Here is a 17,834-nt window from a genome sequence, read left to right on the forward strand (position 1 = left end):
TTGCTGGTTTTGGATTCCATGCAGCTTATTCAGCATCTCTGGTTCCCAGGTTTTGTGTTAGTTTGTTGCTCTGCACATGCTGTGTAGTGTGAAATCAAGTCAAGTGTGAAGATAAGACGTGGACATGTGCACGATGAGAGTGACAAGACGTCATTAACATCCCTAATTTTAGAGGTAAGGCCTGTTCATGGATTATTCACATTATGCAGCATGTTTAGTTGCCAGATTTCAGATCTCTGGTGTACAGATTTGTGTGAGGAAATGGGATATAGTTAACAGTCCTGGCTTTAGAGAGACATTTTTTTTGTTCTTGGAATCCGTGCTGCTTATCATGTGCTTTGTTTGCCAGATTTGCTTTTTTTGCTCCTCTCATGTTGTGTAGATAGAAGTCAGAAAGTGAGAAAGTTCCTCAGCATCTGATGTTTTATGGGACACGATAAACATCCTCCAGACTGTCTTTGAATTCTATACAGTTTATTCAGCTAGGTTTGTGTTTTTGTTTCGGTTGCCATGTTTCACATTTCAGACCTTCTTTTGTGTATCATTCAGCTGATTAGCATAATTTTGCATATTTGGTTGCCAGATTTGAGATTACTGGTCACTTTGACCTGTGTGGTGTCCTGTGAGGAAGTTTCCCCAAGATCTTTTGAGATTTATTAGATGTAGTTAATGTGTTTATTATTTTTATTTTTATGTATTTGGTTGCCAGATTTCGAATTGCTATGCCACGTACAGTAGGAAAATCCCTGGCTTTAGAAGGACACATTTGCTGTCTTTGGATTCCATGTGACCTATTCAGCATGTTTGGTTGCCAGATGTATTTATTTTTTGCTCTGCTCATACTGTGTAGCATGAAGTCAAGAACAGGAGCTCACCAAGAATGATTCAAATGACAAGACATCATTAACCTCCCTAATTCTTGAGAGACAGACTCGTGTTTTCCATGATGACGATTCCCAATGTTTAGGTAGAAACGTTCCCTAACTTTTGATCTTTTGATCTTTTATGAGACACATTAAACTAGTAAAGTAGACATCTTTACTGTCCTTTTCCTCCATGCAGCTTGTTCTGTGTCTTTAGGTTGCCAGATTGTTGTTTTCAGGGCCTCTCTCTCAGTTCTGTGTAGGAGTCATAAGTTGAGAAATTTTCCTAGGACTTTTGAGCTTTTAGTAAATGACCCTGACTTTACATAGGGATTGTTATGTTCTTCTTACTTAGTCTGTGTTTTGGTTGCCAAATATAAAATTTTGCTCTTCTCACACTGTGTAGGGAAATGAAGAAACACACTGCACAATTAGAATGAAAAATATGTTATTAATATTACTAGTCTTTTTTCCATGATACATATTTGGGTTATCTGGCATGTTTGTGTTTCGGTTGCCAGATTTAAAATTTACATCTGTGGCATCACGATTTAGGCAAGCACACTAAACGTTTGAGGTTCTATGAAATGTTCCCAGCCGTGTGCTCCAGCAGCTTATTTGCATAATTTTTTTTTATGTTTTTGGCTGCCCAGTTTTAGATTGCAGGTTGTATTGAGGAACTGCCTTAAGGTTTTTTTAAGCTTGTACTCTCTTTCAGCCATAAAATTCCTGATCTTTACTGTTAGTGGAGAAAGTATGGAAGCTGAATAAAATGTCTGTATTTTAGAGTAAGGCGATCAACTCGGTTGCAACAGTCCGAAGTTTACACAGCTCTGGTTGTAACTTATCTATCCAATCCAAGTGCTGAGGGAAAATAACACGCAATGTTGCAAGAATTCGCCCCCTACGCTATTTGGTTTGTTTGGAGGCCTGCAGCAGGGAACACACACGTTCACAGATTTTAAGCCACTCAAAAGACGTTAAGAAGCGGCTGAGAGGAGGTGATGAGTCAGGAGGAGGATGGCAAATGTTCAGTCAGTAGTGCTGCAATGGAAACAGGAAATCTTTTCATTAAAACTTCTTTTAGATGTGAAATGGTTGTATTTATATCATCTTTCATACATGGAGTACAAAAAAATCTCTCTTTCAGGACTCTTTCTGCTTATTCAGGATTCGGGCTGACTTGAGAATCAGAGATAAGGTTCAGCAGGAAACACACAGGAATGTGATGATGTGGGAATGCTGCTTGGGGGTGGATGGAGGAGTGAAGCACATTTCAATGGAGTAACAGGGTCAAAACCAGTGCTGTGTCTAATGCTGCAGAGTTGTAATGACGTAATTTCCCACCTTTTGTTTGTTCTGTCAGAGCACGTAACCTTGCCTCGAACACAGCTATAATATAATAATATACAGCTTTAATGTATATCCCAAACCTTCATGGTTTTGTGCTGTGCAGTGTAGAACTGCAGCAGCTGACCAGACAGGTCAACGCCCCCCCCATGTGTTGACTTTTCCAGTACATGGAAAAGTCTTTGTCCTCTGTGTATCTTGTGCTTTCACCTCCTCTGCACAGTGTCTCCTGTATAGGCAGCATGGATGGTAGTCCATCCTGAATCCACCTGATGAATCCCCTGGAGGACTTCTTGGTCAGTGAATTAGCTGTATTCCGTAGGCAGTCCTTCCTACAGTCTCTGTAAGTCCCACAAGCACCAAACTTCATAGCAAACAAGTATGTTAGGAGCTTTGGACTTGTGTAGAAATTGCCCATGTACACATGGTAGCCAGAGCCCAAAACGTTACTGTCCAAAAGAGACGTCATGAGATAGTCCATGACCAGTAGGAAAACCCGTACCTAGCGTTTCTTTCATGCACATCACATAAGCCGAGAATATTTGTTTTGGATTTGAATCGAGTCATTTAAAAGTAGACATTTGAAGGTTTCTATAGCCTTATTTCTCATGTCTGTGTGACAGTTATACGGCGTTTCGGTTCAGTTTTGTTTGATAGAAGTTCACGGAGAAGGACGCAGTGGAAAGTGGATCCTGTTTGTTTTCTGTATTTTACGATACTGGCTGTAGACCAGAGTACCACATGTTGTGAAAACCATCCTGTTCACTTAACTTTTGTGTGACACTTTTTGTTTTAGAAAGGCTGTATGCAAGGACGTGTCAGTGGTCATGAATACTGATGTTTTACACACCTGGGGAGATAATGACCCACCGCCTAATGGAACCAGCAAGGCCCATTTTTGAGCACACAGATTTGAACACACAGTCACACACCTTTGGGTGGAAAACGTACAGAGAAACAGTTTTTCAGTAAAAATTTCAGAATCTTATTCAATTAGATTCAAAAGCTACTGGAGTAAACGTCAAGAAACTGATCAACAATTAACAGTTTGACATGACATCGATATTTATTTATCTTATGGATTGCTGGAATTAATACAATGGTGTTAGCAACAAAAATAAAAAACTTGCTAGCAAATTTACAAAACTTAAATCTAACTTATATCTCAACATTCATCAACTTTTTATTTGGGAAGCAAAGGAGACAGGTCCTGAATCCAGCAAATGAGAACTATTTATAGAACTATTTATTTAAATGAGACTAATCAGCAGTTTCATTTGATGTGGATTTGTTGGATGTCTTTTTTTATTTTTTTATTTTTAAATAAGCGAGAAAACAACTGATTGGTATTAGATATTTGAATGAGGTCAAAGGGGGTAAAAAGTATGAATGGTTTTAAAAGGTTTTAGGTTTTTGCTCAGCTCAGAGAGGTTAAGAAGTGATTTTTTTTCCCTCCCTCATTGTACCATCTGGACATTTAATCCGGGCTGCTGATTTGTCTCGTCTGTCTTGATTTATTTAGTCTCCAGTGTTTAAAGTGGAACTCACCACAAACCTACAATGAGTCGAGAAGCGTTTGAATATCCCACACGCAAATACGGAAACGTCAAACAGTGACATGGCGAACGTTTCCACAGAGTTCTATAGATGTGCAATACAGAAAACACAGAAGAGAAATGCTCTGTAATACAGCCTAATACATCTTCTGCTACATTACCATAGCAACAGGCAGATCGACTCCATGCACTTTGGAAGGTAGTAACAGTCTACAGTCACACACGACAGAAATGTAGGCAATACTGGGAAATTAACATGTAATATGATTATGTGACGATAAGTAAGTACTGAAACACTCTGTGTGGTGCTGTAATAGGACAATAATCAACGACAGGGTGGTGTGAGTCACTGTTACCACCCTGAAGTGGATTATATGTCGATAGGAGCAGTGTTTTATTCTACAGCGGTTTGCCAAGTACTTCAGTCTTTGTTTTAAATAAAAGAATGAAGCATCACACTTTTTATGCATTTGTAATTAAGTTCAATGTTGTAGAACGTCCATGAGGCAAGGTAGTTCCTGTTCTCACTCACGTTGTAGCAGCTATACCGCTCTTTATTCTCTCTCTTGTTAATAAGTTAATAAGACTAACAAAAAAAAAAAAACACAGTCTGAACTGTACTAGGTGTGTTGGAGCAGAAAACACTGAAATGTGCAGGACAGGGGTTCTCCAAGACCAGGGACTGGAACCTGTACACTATGTAGTGCTTTTATTAAGGGTGTAAGGCGCAATTACAGCACTACTCCACTAGAGGGGCCTCTAGCTCTCTAGCTCTATTGGAAAAATCAACAACAAAAACAAAATAAAACCCCATGCTTTAATGCTTTAATGTTTCAAATTATACAGCATGATTTTTTCCCCCAGCAGACTTCATAATCCGAACTTTCTCCTGATGGTTTTAACTTTAAATCAATTTAAAGAATGCCCTAAATCATTCAATCTAAGCAAGCTTGGTTAGATTTGAATCTGTATCCCATTAACAGTATATATGATGTAAAATGTGGTTAAATAACTCTCTTTAAAAAAAATAGGCCTTGATGATTAATAATGATTAATGTTTTATGGGAATTGTTCTGATCAGCATTTACTATTGACGCAGGCTGGTTAATATTTGTTCCTGTTCCTGTTGTCCAGAGTGTTTACTCTGTTATCCACACTGTCCTGCATATTTATTGTATCGCACTGCACTTCCCACACAATGTGTAGAATTCTCTGTATACCCTGGACCTGCATTTTATCAAATATTACACTGTGACACCGGACACTTGATATTTCATCTCTGTGTGTACGTGTAGAATGATGGAATGGATATTAATGGATTTTCATTCATATCTATAATAGCGATTGGCAAAATAATGGTGTACCGTTGGGGGAACGTTTACAGGTTCACTGTCGAGTATTTCCTGATAAGAAAGGGTTCCAAGTAGAACCGTTAATTATCCAACGAACCCGTTCCTAATGGACAACCGAAGAAGCCACGCTTATCTAACAACTCAGTCGTGTTAGATATGTATGTCCAAAACACCAAGCCCAATAAACTATTCTTTATTATTGTTGAGAAAATGTTTACTGTAGGTTAGCTCGTACACGTGTACGAAATTTCTGGATTGCAAAACACAATCTTTCAAACTTTTAAATGCAACAAAGCAAAAAAAAAAAAAATCAAATGAACACCACAGACACACTCCTTTTTGTTTTTTTAATCATATATTTAATTTATGTTGAACATTGTCATTGTTTCCAAACACACACACACACACACACACATACATTGTAATTTCTAACTCGGAACAATAAACACAGGTCATCATAATGTCATTATTTTCCCCAGTATATATGTATATTTATATATTTATATATTTATATATATAATCCCAAGATGTTCATCGATATAATTAGACACTGACAGATTTACTCTACAACTGTTTCCGTGGATGTCTGGTTATCGAATGGTAACGTTATAACTTCGTCCTGTTTTTAATATCCAAAAAACATTAAAGGTGAAGACAAATATGTGGATAGAGTAGGTAAGTAAATAAATAAATAAATAAAATCTGGCTTTTGTAGGCTGTGTTGCCCGTGTTTATCCGGCCAGGTCCCTCCGAAAAGGCCAGACGAACAGGGGCGACGCAAATCTACATTTCCGAATGAAATAAATAAAGACATTAAATTACAAATAGTGTCAGAAACCAGGCTCTTGGCTCTATGTCTCGTAGTAGCGAATCCAGGAGACTAGATAATCTGAGCGGGTTAACTGGTGTATGGTTTGGATTGAAATTTCTAAACATCCTGGCAGACAAGAACCAACTGTGATTGGTTACTTTCTGGTAACGTGTGACGTCAATAAAATTGTGTAAATTTCACAACATGCCCTGGGTGAGTAGCGAAATGCCTTTAAGATACAAGTCCGGTCGCTTTTAGTTGCTACTACGAGACATCCATTGTGACCTGGATGCCTGAAAAACTTTCACATATTGCCTCTCAGATGCGTTTCCGTTTTAAGCCACACGAATATGCAGCCTCCAACTTCCTGTTCCTCAAAGATACCCTGAAAAAAAACGAGTCTTTTTTCCCCCAGTTCCCATTATGACGTCGACCACTGATTACACCCCGCCCATTTCCGCTAATGAAAAATAAATACAAATCATTCCTCTTTCCCCAAAGCAAAAGCAAAGCAAAGCTGACCCACTGCTCCCTGAAGTGGCCTTTACTAAAATCTAAAATAAGGTCAAATCGAGTTCGAAACAAATGTACGTCAGGTGTGGGACGCTAAAACGTAAAATCTGATGAAATTGTGCAGCCAATTTATTATTATTATTTATTTTATTTTATTTTTTTTTACAATTTCCCTCGATGACGCACAAGAAGATGCACAAACTTAACCAGACTGGGAGCGGTGAAGTTACCCGTGCCTGTTCCCCCTACACCCACCCACACACACACACTCTCTCTCACTCACTGTTAAACCTAAAATAAATAGACAGGGGTACAGCTTCATACACACACATTCACAAAGGGAACAGAAATCATTTCAATCTCACAGACATCTGTTTTTTTGTTTTTTTAATTAATTCCGCTTCAAATCCTTTTCGTGATTTGTCCGTGGTGTACGAGTCCTACCCCGATGCTAAACAAATCAGCCTAATTTAAATATGTCAATTTGGCATGTACCTGAAGAAATGGGCCCCCACGTCCACCAGATTCACCCCACAGCACAACACTGAACACAATATAGTCATTTCTTTCTTTTTTTTTTTTCTTAACAGCTACAAATAAATCAGCATCACAGGGGGAGAAAGGAGAAATAACGGAGTTGTGCTATCGATGTTGAGTGGCTAAGAATAGCGGACACCTTCGTCACCATCACCATCATCATCATCGCGTATTATTCTTGAATTAGGTCCACTGCTAACCTTGAACGAGTAAAATAAAGTCCGAGATCAGCTGATTGAGGCTCGTAGCCCGAGATGAGTCCGAGTGAGGGGCGTGAGGCGTGAAAGGAAAATGCTTTGTCCCTGAACCTGTTTTTGATGGCAGTTTGGCAGCGTTAGCAAGACGACGAGGTCTTTGGTTGGTTTCTGTTCTGGGTTTAACGAGTGAGCGTTTGTTTTTAAAAAATAAAATTCTCCATACAATCATCCATACAAGATGGAATTAGTAATGTTGATTAAAAAAACATAAAGTGGAAAAGACAGCAGACCTCCACAAGCTATAGGTTTGATAGTAGCTAACAAGCTAGTTAGCATAGTTTCAGTGTGGTTTCTTCCAAAACTTTGATCGACTGCTGGTTGAAAATACAGCAAGAACAAGAACAAGAATGATTTAACTTGCTGTTTTTGGATTTTATGCCACCTGAGTGCTGTTGTGTTTCACTAAAATGAAGTAAAGCTATGAATAGCTACACATTTCACATCAAGCTAGTTAGTTAGTTAGCAAGCACTGACCTTTAAATTTTTTTAGAGTATGACTAGTATGATGGCTGATGGGAAGAATGAAAACATAAGAATTATTTTCTCCACCATTCCCGATTTTTACGCAGTCTGAGTGCCATTAGGCAGCAAGGAAATTAGCTAACGTGGAAGCTAGAGGTTAGCTAGCTAGCATAATTGAATAGCATAGTTTCTGGAGGTCTGGATGTTCCATGACTATGCAAATAACAGGCAAAATTATTGGAACAAGGTTTTTTATGCCACTCTTCCTTATATATCTAAAGAAATAACATGATTAAGAATGTCAAAGACGGCACCTCCTCAGCTCCCACACACACACACACACACACACACACACACAGTCTTATTTCTTTAAGCTACACTAGCCTTTGCCTAGTTAGTCCTTCTGGTTTAATCCAATGACGGACTGTACATATGGCCGTGGGGGAGGGGAGATATGAACAGAATGGAGGGTGAGCGTGTGTGTGTGTGGTAAAAATAATCACGTGTGGCTCCACACATCATCACTGGCTCATTTCATGCTGACAGATCGGTCCTACGTGACTGGAGTCCTGTATTTGTGTTTGTGTGTGTGTGTGTGTGTGTTTTTGTGTATGCATGTAGGTGGCATTATGTTATATCACTGTATGCATAAAAGCAAACCGGTGCGAGCAGTGTGGACATAAAGGGACGGAAAAAACACAAAAAACCCCCAGGTGCTTGGCAGTGTATAAACTAGACAGCTAAAATCAACAAACACACACACACACACACACACACACACACAATCTCCAGGTGATGATCTGGTCCCTTTTCCACATGCAAAAAAATGACAAATATACTCTATTTCTACATATAAACATAAAATCTAAATAATAAAATTTCAAGAAAGAAACAACAACAAAAAAGCATGCCATTTAGAAATAATGCGAGCAGTGTGCTTTCAATTTTGCTGGCAGCTCGGCTGTACTTTCAAATTATTATTATTATTATTTTCGGTTTAAAAGCGCCATCAAAAACGAGGTTCTTGTGCATGCTGATTCCCCTTTAATCTTATCGGCCACATGCGTCCGCTGTTTTCCCCAATTACAGACTGTTTGTAAAATATTCCTGTATGCATTTCAGTTGTATAGACAGCATCGTTCTACCCTGCAATAAAGGAATGTTTAAGAGATAAGACACTACAGACTTAATAAAAATATAAATCTATCACCATTGGTCCAAATCATTTCTGTGGCAGTTTACAAAAGTCTATTGTTGAAAAGAAAGAAATACAGATGCACTGACAGTGAGAGAGAGAGAGAGAAAGAGAGAGAGAGAGAGAGAGATAGAGAGAGAGAGAGACATCGGGTTTTGGAAGAGTATCTCGGTTAAAGAAGTAAACTACAAGCATAGAATAAGTGACACACATCGTGCGTTATATACACAGAGATTCATAGGCAGTTTTTTCAAGCCAAAGAAGTCATACAAAAAAGAAAACAATTTTTTTTTTAAAATAATACAAACGCACACCCACATACGAACTCTACAAATAAAACTCTACAAATAAGGACGAGTCGTACACACACTGAGAGATTTACTGGGATTACCGTCTGCTTTCAGAGATCTCAGAAAAGCGGGAGGTATTTACAGAGGACACACACACGCGCACACACACAGGCGCACGCTCAGAGGCCGGACGTGGGGACACAGAAACCGGGGTCCGTACAGGGGGTCATCGAGGGCAGAGATTTACACTCGTTTGTTGGGTAGTGATTGAATAGTTGTAAATCGGGCGCAGGGTGGGGTAGGAAACTCGCCCTTTAGGTGCTGAAGTACACTGAAAAAATAAAGGGCAAATTTCAGTGTTGTGCTTTTAGACGTGGACTTGTTTTCAGTTGTTTTCAGACTATAAGTAAGTAAGACAATAGAAATAAAAAAAACAATGACTAGAGAATGAGACTTTTTACAAAAATTCAAGTGTAATATGGTTAGGCTGTAAATTATACAGCAAGTGAAAGAAGGAAAAATCCATTTAAAAAAATATAAGTAAAAAAAAAAAAGTACAATTATTGGTCGAAACCATTTTTAACCAAATAAAAAGGATATGCGAAAGAAAGAGAGAGAGAAATTGAGAAAGAAAGAAAGAATGTAAGAGAGAATGAAAGAAAGAAAGAAGAAATAAAGAAAGAAAGAAAGAAAGAAAGAGAGAATGAAAGAAGAGAGAGAGAATGAAAGAAGGAAAGAAGAAAGAAAGAGAAAGAAGGAAAGGGAGAGAGAATGAAAGAAAGAAAGAGAGAGAGAAAGAAAGAGAGAGAGAAGGAAAGAAGAAAGAAAGAGAAAGGAAAAGGAGAGAGAATGAAAGAAAGAGAAAGAGAGAGAGAGAATGAAAGAAGAAAACAAGAAAGAAAGAAAGAAAGAGAAAGAAAGCAAGAGAGAATGAAAGAATGAAAGAAGAAAGAAAGAAAGAGAAAGAAGGAAATGGAGAGAAAATGAAAGAAAGAAAGAGCAAAAGAAAGAGAGAATTAAATGAAAGAAGGAAAGAGAAAGAAGGAAATGGAGAGAAAATGAAAGAAGGAAAGAGAAAGAAGGAAATGGAGAGAAAATGAAAGAAAGAAAGAAAGAGCAAAAGAAAGAGAGAATTAAATGAAAGAAGGAAAGAAAGAGAAAGAAGGAAATGGAGAGAAAATGAAAGAAAGAAAGAGCAAAAGAAAGAGAGAATTAAATGAAAGAAGGAAAGAAAGAGAAAGAAGGAAATGGAGAGAAAATGAAAGAAAGAAAGAGCAAAAGAAAGAGAGAATTAAATGAAAGACGGAAAGAAAGAGAAAGAAGGAAAGAAAAGAAAGAAAGAAAGAAAGAAAGAAAAAAGGGAGAGGGAAAGAAAGAAAGAACTCTTCTCTTACCGATGATGACGATGAGCACGATCACACATATCACCCCCAGGATTATCATCATCTACAGACAGACAGACAGACAGAAGAAGAAGGCATTATAATGACATCTGTTTCCTAAAAATGAATTCCAGGTGTTTCTTCTCTGTATAGGACGACTATCATAGGATAGTCCACAGGATATCCATAGGATAGGATTATCAGAGTGATCTCTCTGTGATCAGGTGATTATTGTTTTTGTACCTTGGCGTTCTTCCACCAGTATTTATTCTTGAGTTTGGCGGCACTGGTCTCGAACTGAGATGCTCCGGCCTGCAGCGCGTCGGCTCGGTCATCCAGCTCTGAGAGCTTCTGGTCCCTCTCCAGGACTTTATCCACGTTCACACGCATGATGTCCACCACCTGAGGCAGAATTTTTTTGGGGGGGTGAAATGTATGCACTCATCGAATAAAAAGCCGAAAGGATGCCTTAATGCACCTCACATATCTTTACCCTTAATAAAAGAACTACTACTACTGTTATTATCGTTTGTATTTATATCATTTACCACCTAGTTTTATCTCATAATCATACAGTATGCATTCCTGCTTTATTATTCTTCATTTAGTTGTTATTGTTGTTGTTCTTATTTACACTTTAAGATACTTTAACGTACAGAAGCAAAAACAGATTAGTTACTAATGTCAGAGAAAATTCATTATCTGGCACTAAACTATCAAGCTAACACTGGGGGGATCACCGTGCCTGGAGGTGCATCTGCATATCTAAGTAGCTCTCGGTAAATAACTGATACAAGCGGTCAGTTGGTCAGGTACTGGTTTTTATTTTTCCCTGATTGTGCTCGGGCATGGCGTCTGTACCCTGATACGCCAAAAACAGCGCTATTAAGCTGTACAGTCATTACAATCCTACTGTGAAATGTTCAGCCTCCAGAGTGCAATGAAAAGTGTGTGTACGGTATGTCTCACTCACCTCGTCCACCTGAGCCTGCGTCTGCTGTAGGCGGCGGTTGCTGGTCAGGTTGGGAGGAGGCTGAGTCCCTCCCTCAGGGGCGGGGGCGCCGGCAGGGCCTGGAGCAGACCTGGGGTTCAAAATAAAAACAGTACACCTTAACCAAAGAAAGGGCTGCGAAAAAGGACATCTGACAAATGAAGAGCTCGACATACAGGGGTGAAAATAAATTTAAAAAAAACAAGGTCTTGAGGTAACCTTAGTGAAATCTGAAAACTGAAAATGAAACTGAGCTGATGATCAAAAGGAACAAAAGATCTCCGTTCAGCAAATCTTTTCATCTATGTACATGGAAATCTCAAACAGAATCTGGACAGACATGAAAATACAATTTAAAAAATATAACCAAAAGGCACAGAGACACCAAAATAACTGCTGGACCAACGTTCATTAGTTCTGCAACATCCCTGGCTGATTTTTTCGATTTCAGTCGTTTGTTCACATTTTTTTTTTTCGTTTATGAAAAGGCTTCGATAAAAGCAACTAAAGACAAACAATCATCCAATTGTAAATTATACAGCAAGAGAGAGAGAAAAAAACTCACTACTTACTTTAACACACTACTTGAACTAAAAGTACGAGACAGTCGTAAAGCAGTCGTAATCCAGTAATAACAAGTATTTAATATTTAAATTATTAAAAATGAAAGAGAGCAGTCTACAGATCATTAGTTACACAATCAGGTGCAAAGAATGAGCTGAGAGATGTGACGTGTAATAAGTAATAAGAAAGTAATCAGAATTAGTAATAAGAAAACCCTATCAGTCTTGTAAGAAGAAAAATACTGGAAAATCAAAGCTCTAAATCAATAAACCAATACAAATAAATATTAGGCATCAAGGCATTTCTGTAAAACTGGATCAATTATTCAATCATCATCAGAAATTCACCCTCTTACAGTATACCTTATGCTTGAAATGTGCTCAAATTTTAGTCAACTGGGTCACACCCACCTCCGCTCTCCCCAATCATACTCCATTACCAACCGGGGAGGTTGGTAATGGAGTATGATACCACGTGCCTCCTCTGGCACGTGCCTCAGAGCACGTGCCAGAGAACGTGTTATCACGTGCCTCAGAGGAGGCACGTGATAACACGTGCCTCCTCTGAGACACGTGAACATCTTTTCAAACTGCTGCTCATGCTGCGTCACAGGGAGGAGTAACATACTCAGAGGAAAGCGCTATCTGCCCTCTTCCGCATACATGAGCTCAACGATGCCAACAGCTGGCTAGTGTCGCTGTGATTGACAGGAGAGAGAGAGCGCGCACACAAGAGAGAGAGAGAAAGAGAGAGAGAAAGAGTAATGCCACTCCCACACAGACAGCACTGATTTTGCTCTCCTCGTTAGGCTACAGACCATGTATTCGAGGACCTTGCTAAGGTGGGCGTCATTTTTGGGAGGCATTTGAGCTTCTGTGATAAAATCTGTGTTTTTCAGAAGGGAGCATACGAAAGGCAAAATTACACATCCTTCTCAATTCTATTCACCAGACAAGAAAAGCCTGAAAGCTGGCAAACTGAACTACTGCATTGACTAAGCGATAATCTCTCTCTCTCTCTCTTTCATATATTGTGAAATGGACAAATGTTCAAATTTTGTCTTTTTCATAATCGCTGTGATTGTTGCCTACTGTATAGCCCTGCATCAATAATCTGTTAGATGATACATCATGATCATAACACACACAATATTATCATCTGTTTACACTGATATTTTAAAACTACACTGTGATTTGTCCTGATGAAATTTTGAGCCGTGACTGAAAATGTGTGCGCACGTGGGGGGAAAAAAATGAAAGCTCTGCGATTCTCTGATCTGACCAGCAGACGGAGACAAATCAGGGGATAAAGGTGACCTCTGAACGCTGAATCCCATCACACTTTTGTCTCGTTCTCTGTTAACACAATTACGGCGTATTTCTTTTTATTTTTGCTCAAACAGACAGAGCAGACGGGACGAGAGGACAAATGGATGTGTTCAAATCCAGACACTGCCTACGTGGTGTTTTCACATCTTCCCCTGCCTCCATTTCCGCCTCTCCTTCTCTTTCACTGCTGTCTATATTTAGAGCCTTCGGTCCCCTTCAGAGAGGACGAAAATCACCAACAGCACATCTACACATGCTTAAGACTTCAGTAGCTTGTGCACTCTTGACCAAAACTGTCCTAATCGATTCATTTGAGTCATTTAGGCTATTTTAGTAAAAGGTTTCAAGCCACGTCTGGAACGTAGTAGTTAACTTGAACCTCTGTGTTAACTAGCTGTGTTCTGATGTTCATTTAGATGATCTTCTGAGGTGTTTCAGTATCACAAAGGCTGTGATTATTTTCATATGATTCAATTTTTGCGTGATCACATATGACTCACATAATCACATGAGGAAAAACAGATGACTACGTGAAATGTAGCCTATGAGATTTTTACGTAATAGGAATTGTCCCATTTGGGGATTGAACAGCACCTGGGGTCTCAATTTGCCTACTTTTGAATGAAATAAATTAAAAAGAACATGTTTTTCAGGCAATATCTTTTATCATGGACACTATAAATCTATGCTAACCAAGTGCGATTGTGCATAAATAAATGTCACATGCACAGGAATTTAGCAAAGCGAGGTGCATTTATGGTTAAATGAGAACAGGTAGGACTATAATATCATAAAACTACTATAAAATGTGTTAGAAAAGTTTCATTTCAGAACATAATGTGTTCAGATTTCAAAGACTCAATGACAACCAGTGCAGTTTGTGATTTTTTTTTTTAATCCAGTAGAATTGAGAGACAAAATATCGAAATGTGAGAGAAGCTTCAAAAACATTACTATCACGCGTCCAAAACTCACATAATACACGAGTTAAGGAGTGTGTTTGAGGATCTGCCGTCAATCTAAAGCTTTGTTCACACATCAGAGAGCTTTATCGTTAATAATTTCTTATATTTTACATCAAAAGGTTTCATTAGAAATATCACGTGATCCTTAGACCTATTAGCCTTGCTGATTGGTCAAAACGCCTTAATCATGCACGAAACCTCGAGCCAAGCTTATAGAATACATTTGCTTACATATTATTTTAAAAATAGGGCTGAATGATTTCCAGGAATTTTTTTTTTATTGATCTGTATATAATACATGGAAAACTCTATAGTGTTTGTGAATAGCATTGCATTTCATGTTTAGGGATTGGCTCATTTACATATCATGATATATCAACTCATAGTCACGAGATATATATTGTCAATCCAAACCTCATATTTAACAACTTGGCATATAAAATTTTTTGTCACATTATCAGCTCTTCCACAAATTTGCCAGTCAAACATCATTTTGAGCCATGACATCCACCTTTCTTTAAAAAGAATAAATAATTAAATAAATAAAGCACTACTCTATCTCACCAGCAAATAATAATAACAATAATAAATTATTAATTCAGACTGCTCTTTGCCATGTGGATGATATTAAATGAGGTGTGTGTTTTCCTCGACGCTGTAAACATAAGGGATGTGATTAGGATTTTGAATGTAATCTGGCGTTGCAGCGTTTGTAGCTCGCTCAGCTCGGAGGAGACTCGGGCTCGGCCATCTTGCGCAGGAGACGTGTTAGTGCCAGCCATTTGGTTACAGCCTCCATGTAGGAGCAGTACGGCAGGAGCTTTATGAGCTCCTAAATAAAGAATTCATCTATAGAGATAATAAACCTAAACCAATATTTTTTGAGAAATATACATTTTCTGGAAAGGGTGTGTGATGGATAGGACAGGACAGGACAGTTTTGCTTCATAGGTACAAGAGCAATATGACAATATGACCCTCCCAACCCCCACCACCACCGAGGAACATGTCTACATTAAAAAAAAGAAAGAAAAAGAAGAAAGAAAGAAAGAAAGAATGAAAACATTGATATTTTATTATTTTATGATTGACAGATGATCACAGTAAAGCAGATTTAACCCTGGATTTAGGCCATATCTCATCCACTTTTATACACGAGTTAAAAGACATAATATAAATGCAAACATTTAGAACATGTTCTTGAACGTCAAGTATTCGAAAATATATATATATATTTAAAGTAAATAACAATCAACCAAATTTCCAACAAAGCCAGTCTGATCCAGAGCCTATAGGCGTGTTTCGGCCATGTCTACCATCATTCACAGCTCTATAAATAATAAATATTAAATAATAAATAATAAAATGCGCTGCAAATCATTTACAAAATAACCAGGCAGGAAGGTCTGATAGCTATTCTGATGGACATATATTTCAAATCATTATTATTATAGTCTTACTAGAATTCATGAGTAAACATCATCTGAAGCTGAGATTTTTTTTTTTTTTAAATTAATGAAAATACAGTCATAAACATCCAGCCATATCAATAAAAAAGAAAGAAATTTCCTTTTTTAAAATAAAAAAGGCCTTTAAATTTCTATTTATAATGCTTTCCCCGCTTTGATGCCTTTCACTACCCAGAGCACCTTCTAGAAATAAGCATCCGCGCACGAGCTCACTAATCCCAACCCGAAATAAAGAAATTAATAATAATAGTAATAAAAAAACACACACACAAAAACAAATAGCATATGTGGTAAATGAACCAGTACTCACATTTCTTTTTATTGTTGGCGCGTGCACACACAAATCCGACAGAAAGGTGGTGTAAACGACACGACGACGTATGTTCCCCTCTCTCTCCTTCTCTCAGGTTATTTATTATAAGGACGCGCGCGCTTCTTCTCGCAAACACGCGCACACGCACGCACGCAGGGTTATTTTTCCCCCGCACTGTTTTTTTTTTTATTCTTATTTTAATAAAAATGAGCAGGTTTCGTGTGTCTGCGCTCCGTCACCGAGCTGCCTGCGTACATAAAAAATGGATGCTCTCGGATTAAGAGAACAAAAAAAACAGAGACAGCTAGCTGACGTCACTAGTCATCCGGGGAAGCTGCAGGTTGGAGAGGGTCACCATGACGACCGCGCGCACTAAGCGCACTATCTGTTTGTGCTAGTGTGCGCGCGGACGTAGCCAACATACGCGTGATTTCACGCAGAATGTGGTGAGCTTAATGTGAGTAACATGTGATCACATGCGGTAAAAATAAATAAATAAATAAATTAAGCATCCTTGCTGGAAAAAAGGCCAATTGAAACCCTTATAGAATTTGGAATGATTTTAATTAATGGTTAAAATGGGAATTGTATTGGTTTTAATGGAAACGCTAATGAGTTCTACTGGTAATTTGTTGCTTTCTATTGGTGACATGTTATGTCAAGGTGTCTATTGCAGGTAATTGTTTTGCACGCTCTTTCACATTGATGTTGGTAAATGAGAACTTTTAGCTCGACGCACGTGAATCGAACAGGGCTTTGGTTGAATGAGCGGGTGTGATGACGTCACATGACGGGTCTTGACCCAAATATGCGGAAACATCTGCGTTAATTTTGAAAAATTGCAAGCTCCTGCAAATATTGCGGAGTTTTTTGGGTTTGTGTTTTTTTTACGTTAATTTCTGCGACCGCTAAATCCTGGAAGGACTGAATAAATGCATTCAAATGAGAATATTAATATAATATAATATCATATCATATCATATCATATAAGAATCCATACAATGTGCACCTGTCTGGAAGTTAAAGATCAGTGATGAACAAATGAGCTCTGTTTGTTTAGATTTTGGATTCAATATTTTCAGCTTGTTAGCCTATATTTAGGCTGATTAACTTCATATATACCCTTAATAGGTCCTTAAATCCTTCATAACCTGTATTCGTACTATTAAATACTAACTAGTGCACTATTAGCCTGAGATAGTAACCCAGCCCATAGCCCAAACCCCTCTCTGTACAGTGTGCCTAAGTAGTGCGCCACCTGTGCCTCTCCTGCTATTTGGGAGAAGAGCCATGAAAACGTGCGAGATGGAGGATAAAAGATACTGGACTCGACACGCTGAATTATATATTTGAGAAAAGAAAATGGGTGTTGTTTTTCCACTGAAAGTGAGAGGTAGATAAACAGCTGTCTAATCTAAAGTCTGTTAAACTGTTTAATCCCGTGGTTTATTATTGGTTAGTGAGGATGTCAGAAAATAAACAAAATGGCGGTGTGAATTAAAGCAGCATGGACTGCTTAGAGCCTAAACCTATAGCTAAATATACCGACGAAAAGACTTATAAATTGTTTGTGCTTTCTAGTAGAATGAGTGAGAAGTAACATGATTAAACAGAGAAAAGCTCCCTCACTGGGCAC

General features: G+C 38.3%; 1 protein-coding gene across 1 annotated transcript; it reads right to left on the reverse strand.

The window, feature by feature from the left end:
• Positions 1-6,200: 6,200 nt before the first annotated feature.
• On the reverse strand, positions 6,201-16,544 carry vamp2 (vesicle-associated membrane protein 2). Its single transcript, XM_053645009.1, has 5 exons — positions 16,196-16,544; positions 11,542-11,650; positions 10,812-10,970; positions 10,581-10,632; positions 6,201-9,517 (listed from the first exon to the last, which is right to left on the reverse strand). Coding segments are annotated over exons 1-5 (339 nt in total). The 5' UTR covers positions 16,198-16,544; the 3' UTR covers positions 6,201-9,500.
• Positions 16,545-17,834: the final 1,290 nt, after the last annotated feature.

This window comes from Ictalurus furcatus, chromosome 16 (genome assembly GCF_023375685.1).
Source record: "Ictalurus furcatus strain D&B chromosome 16, Billie_1.0, whole genome shotgun sequence".
Taxonomy (NCBI): domain Eukaryota; kingdom Metazoa; phylum Chordata; class Actinopteri; order Siluriformes; family Ictaluridae; genus Ictalurus; species Ictalurus furcatus.

Excerpts from the sequence above, each read along its gene's own strand:
- vamp2 (XM_053645009.1), bottom strand. Across the intron at positions 10,971-11,541 it reads CGCAGGCTCAGGTGGACGAG|GTGGTGGACATCATGCGTGT; the intron begins GTGAGTGAGACA and ends ATTCTGCCTCAG. Across the intron at positions 10,633-10,811 it reads ACTGGTGGAAGAACGCCAAG|ATGATGATAATCCTGGGGGT; the intron begins GTACAAAAACAA and ends GTCTGTCTGTAG.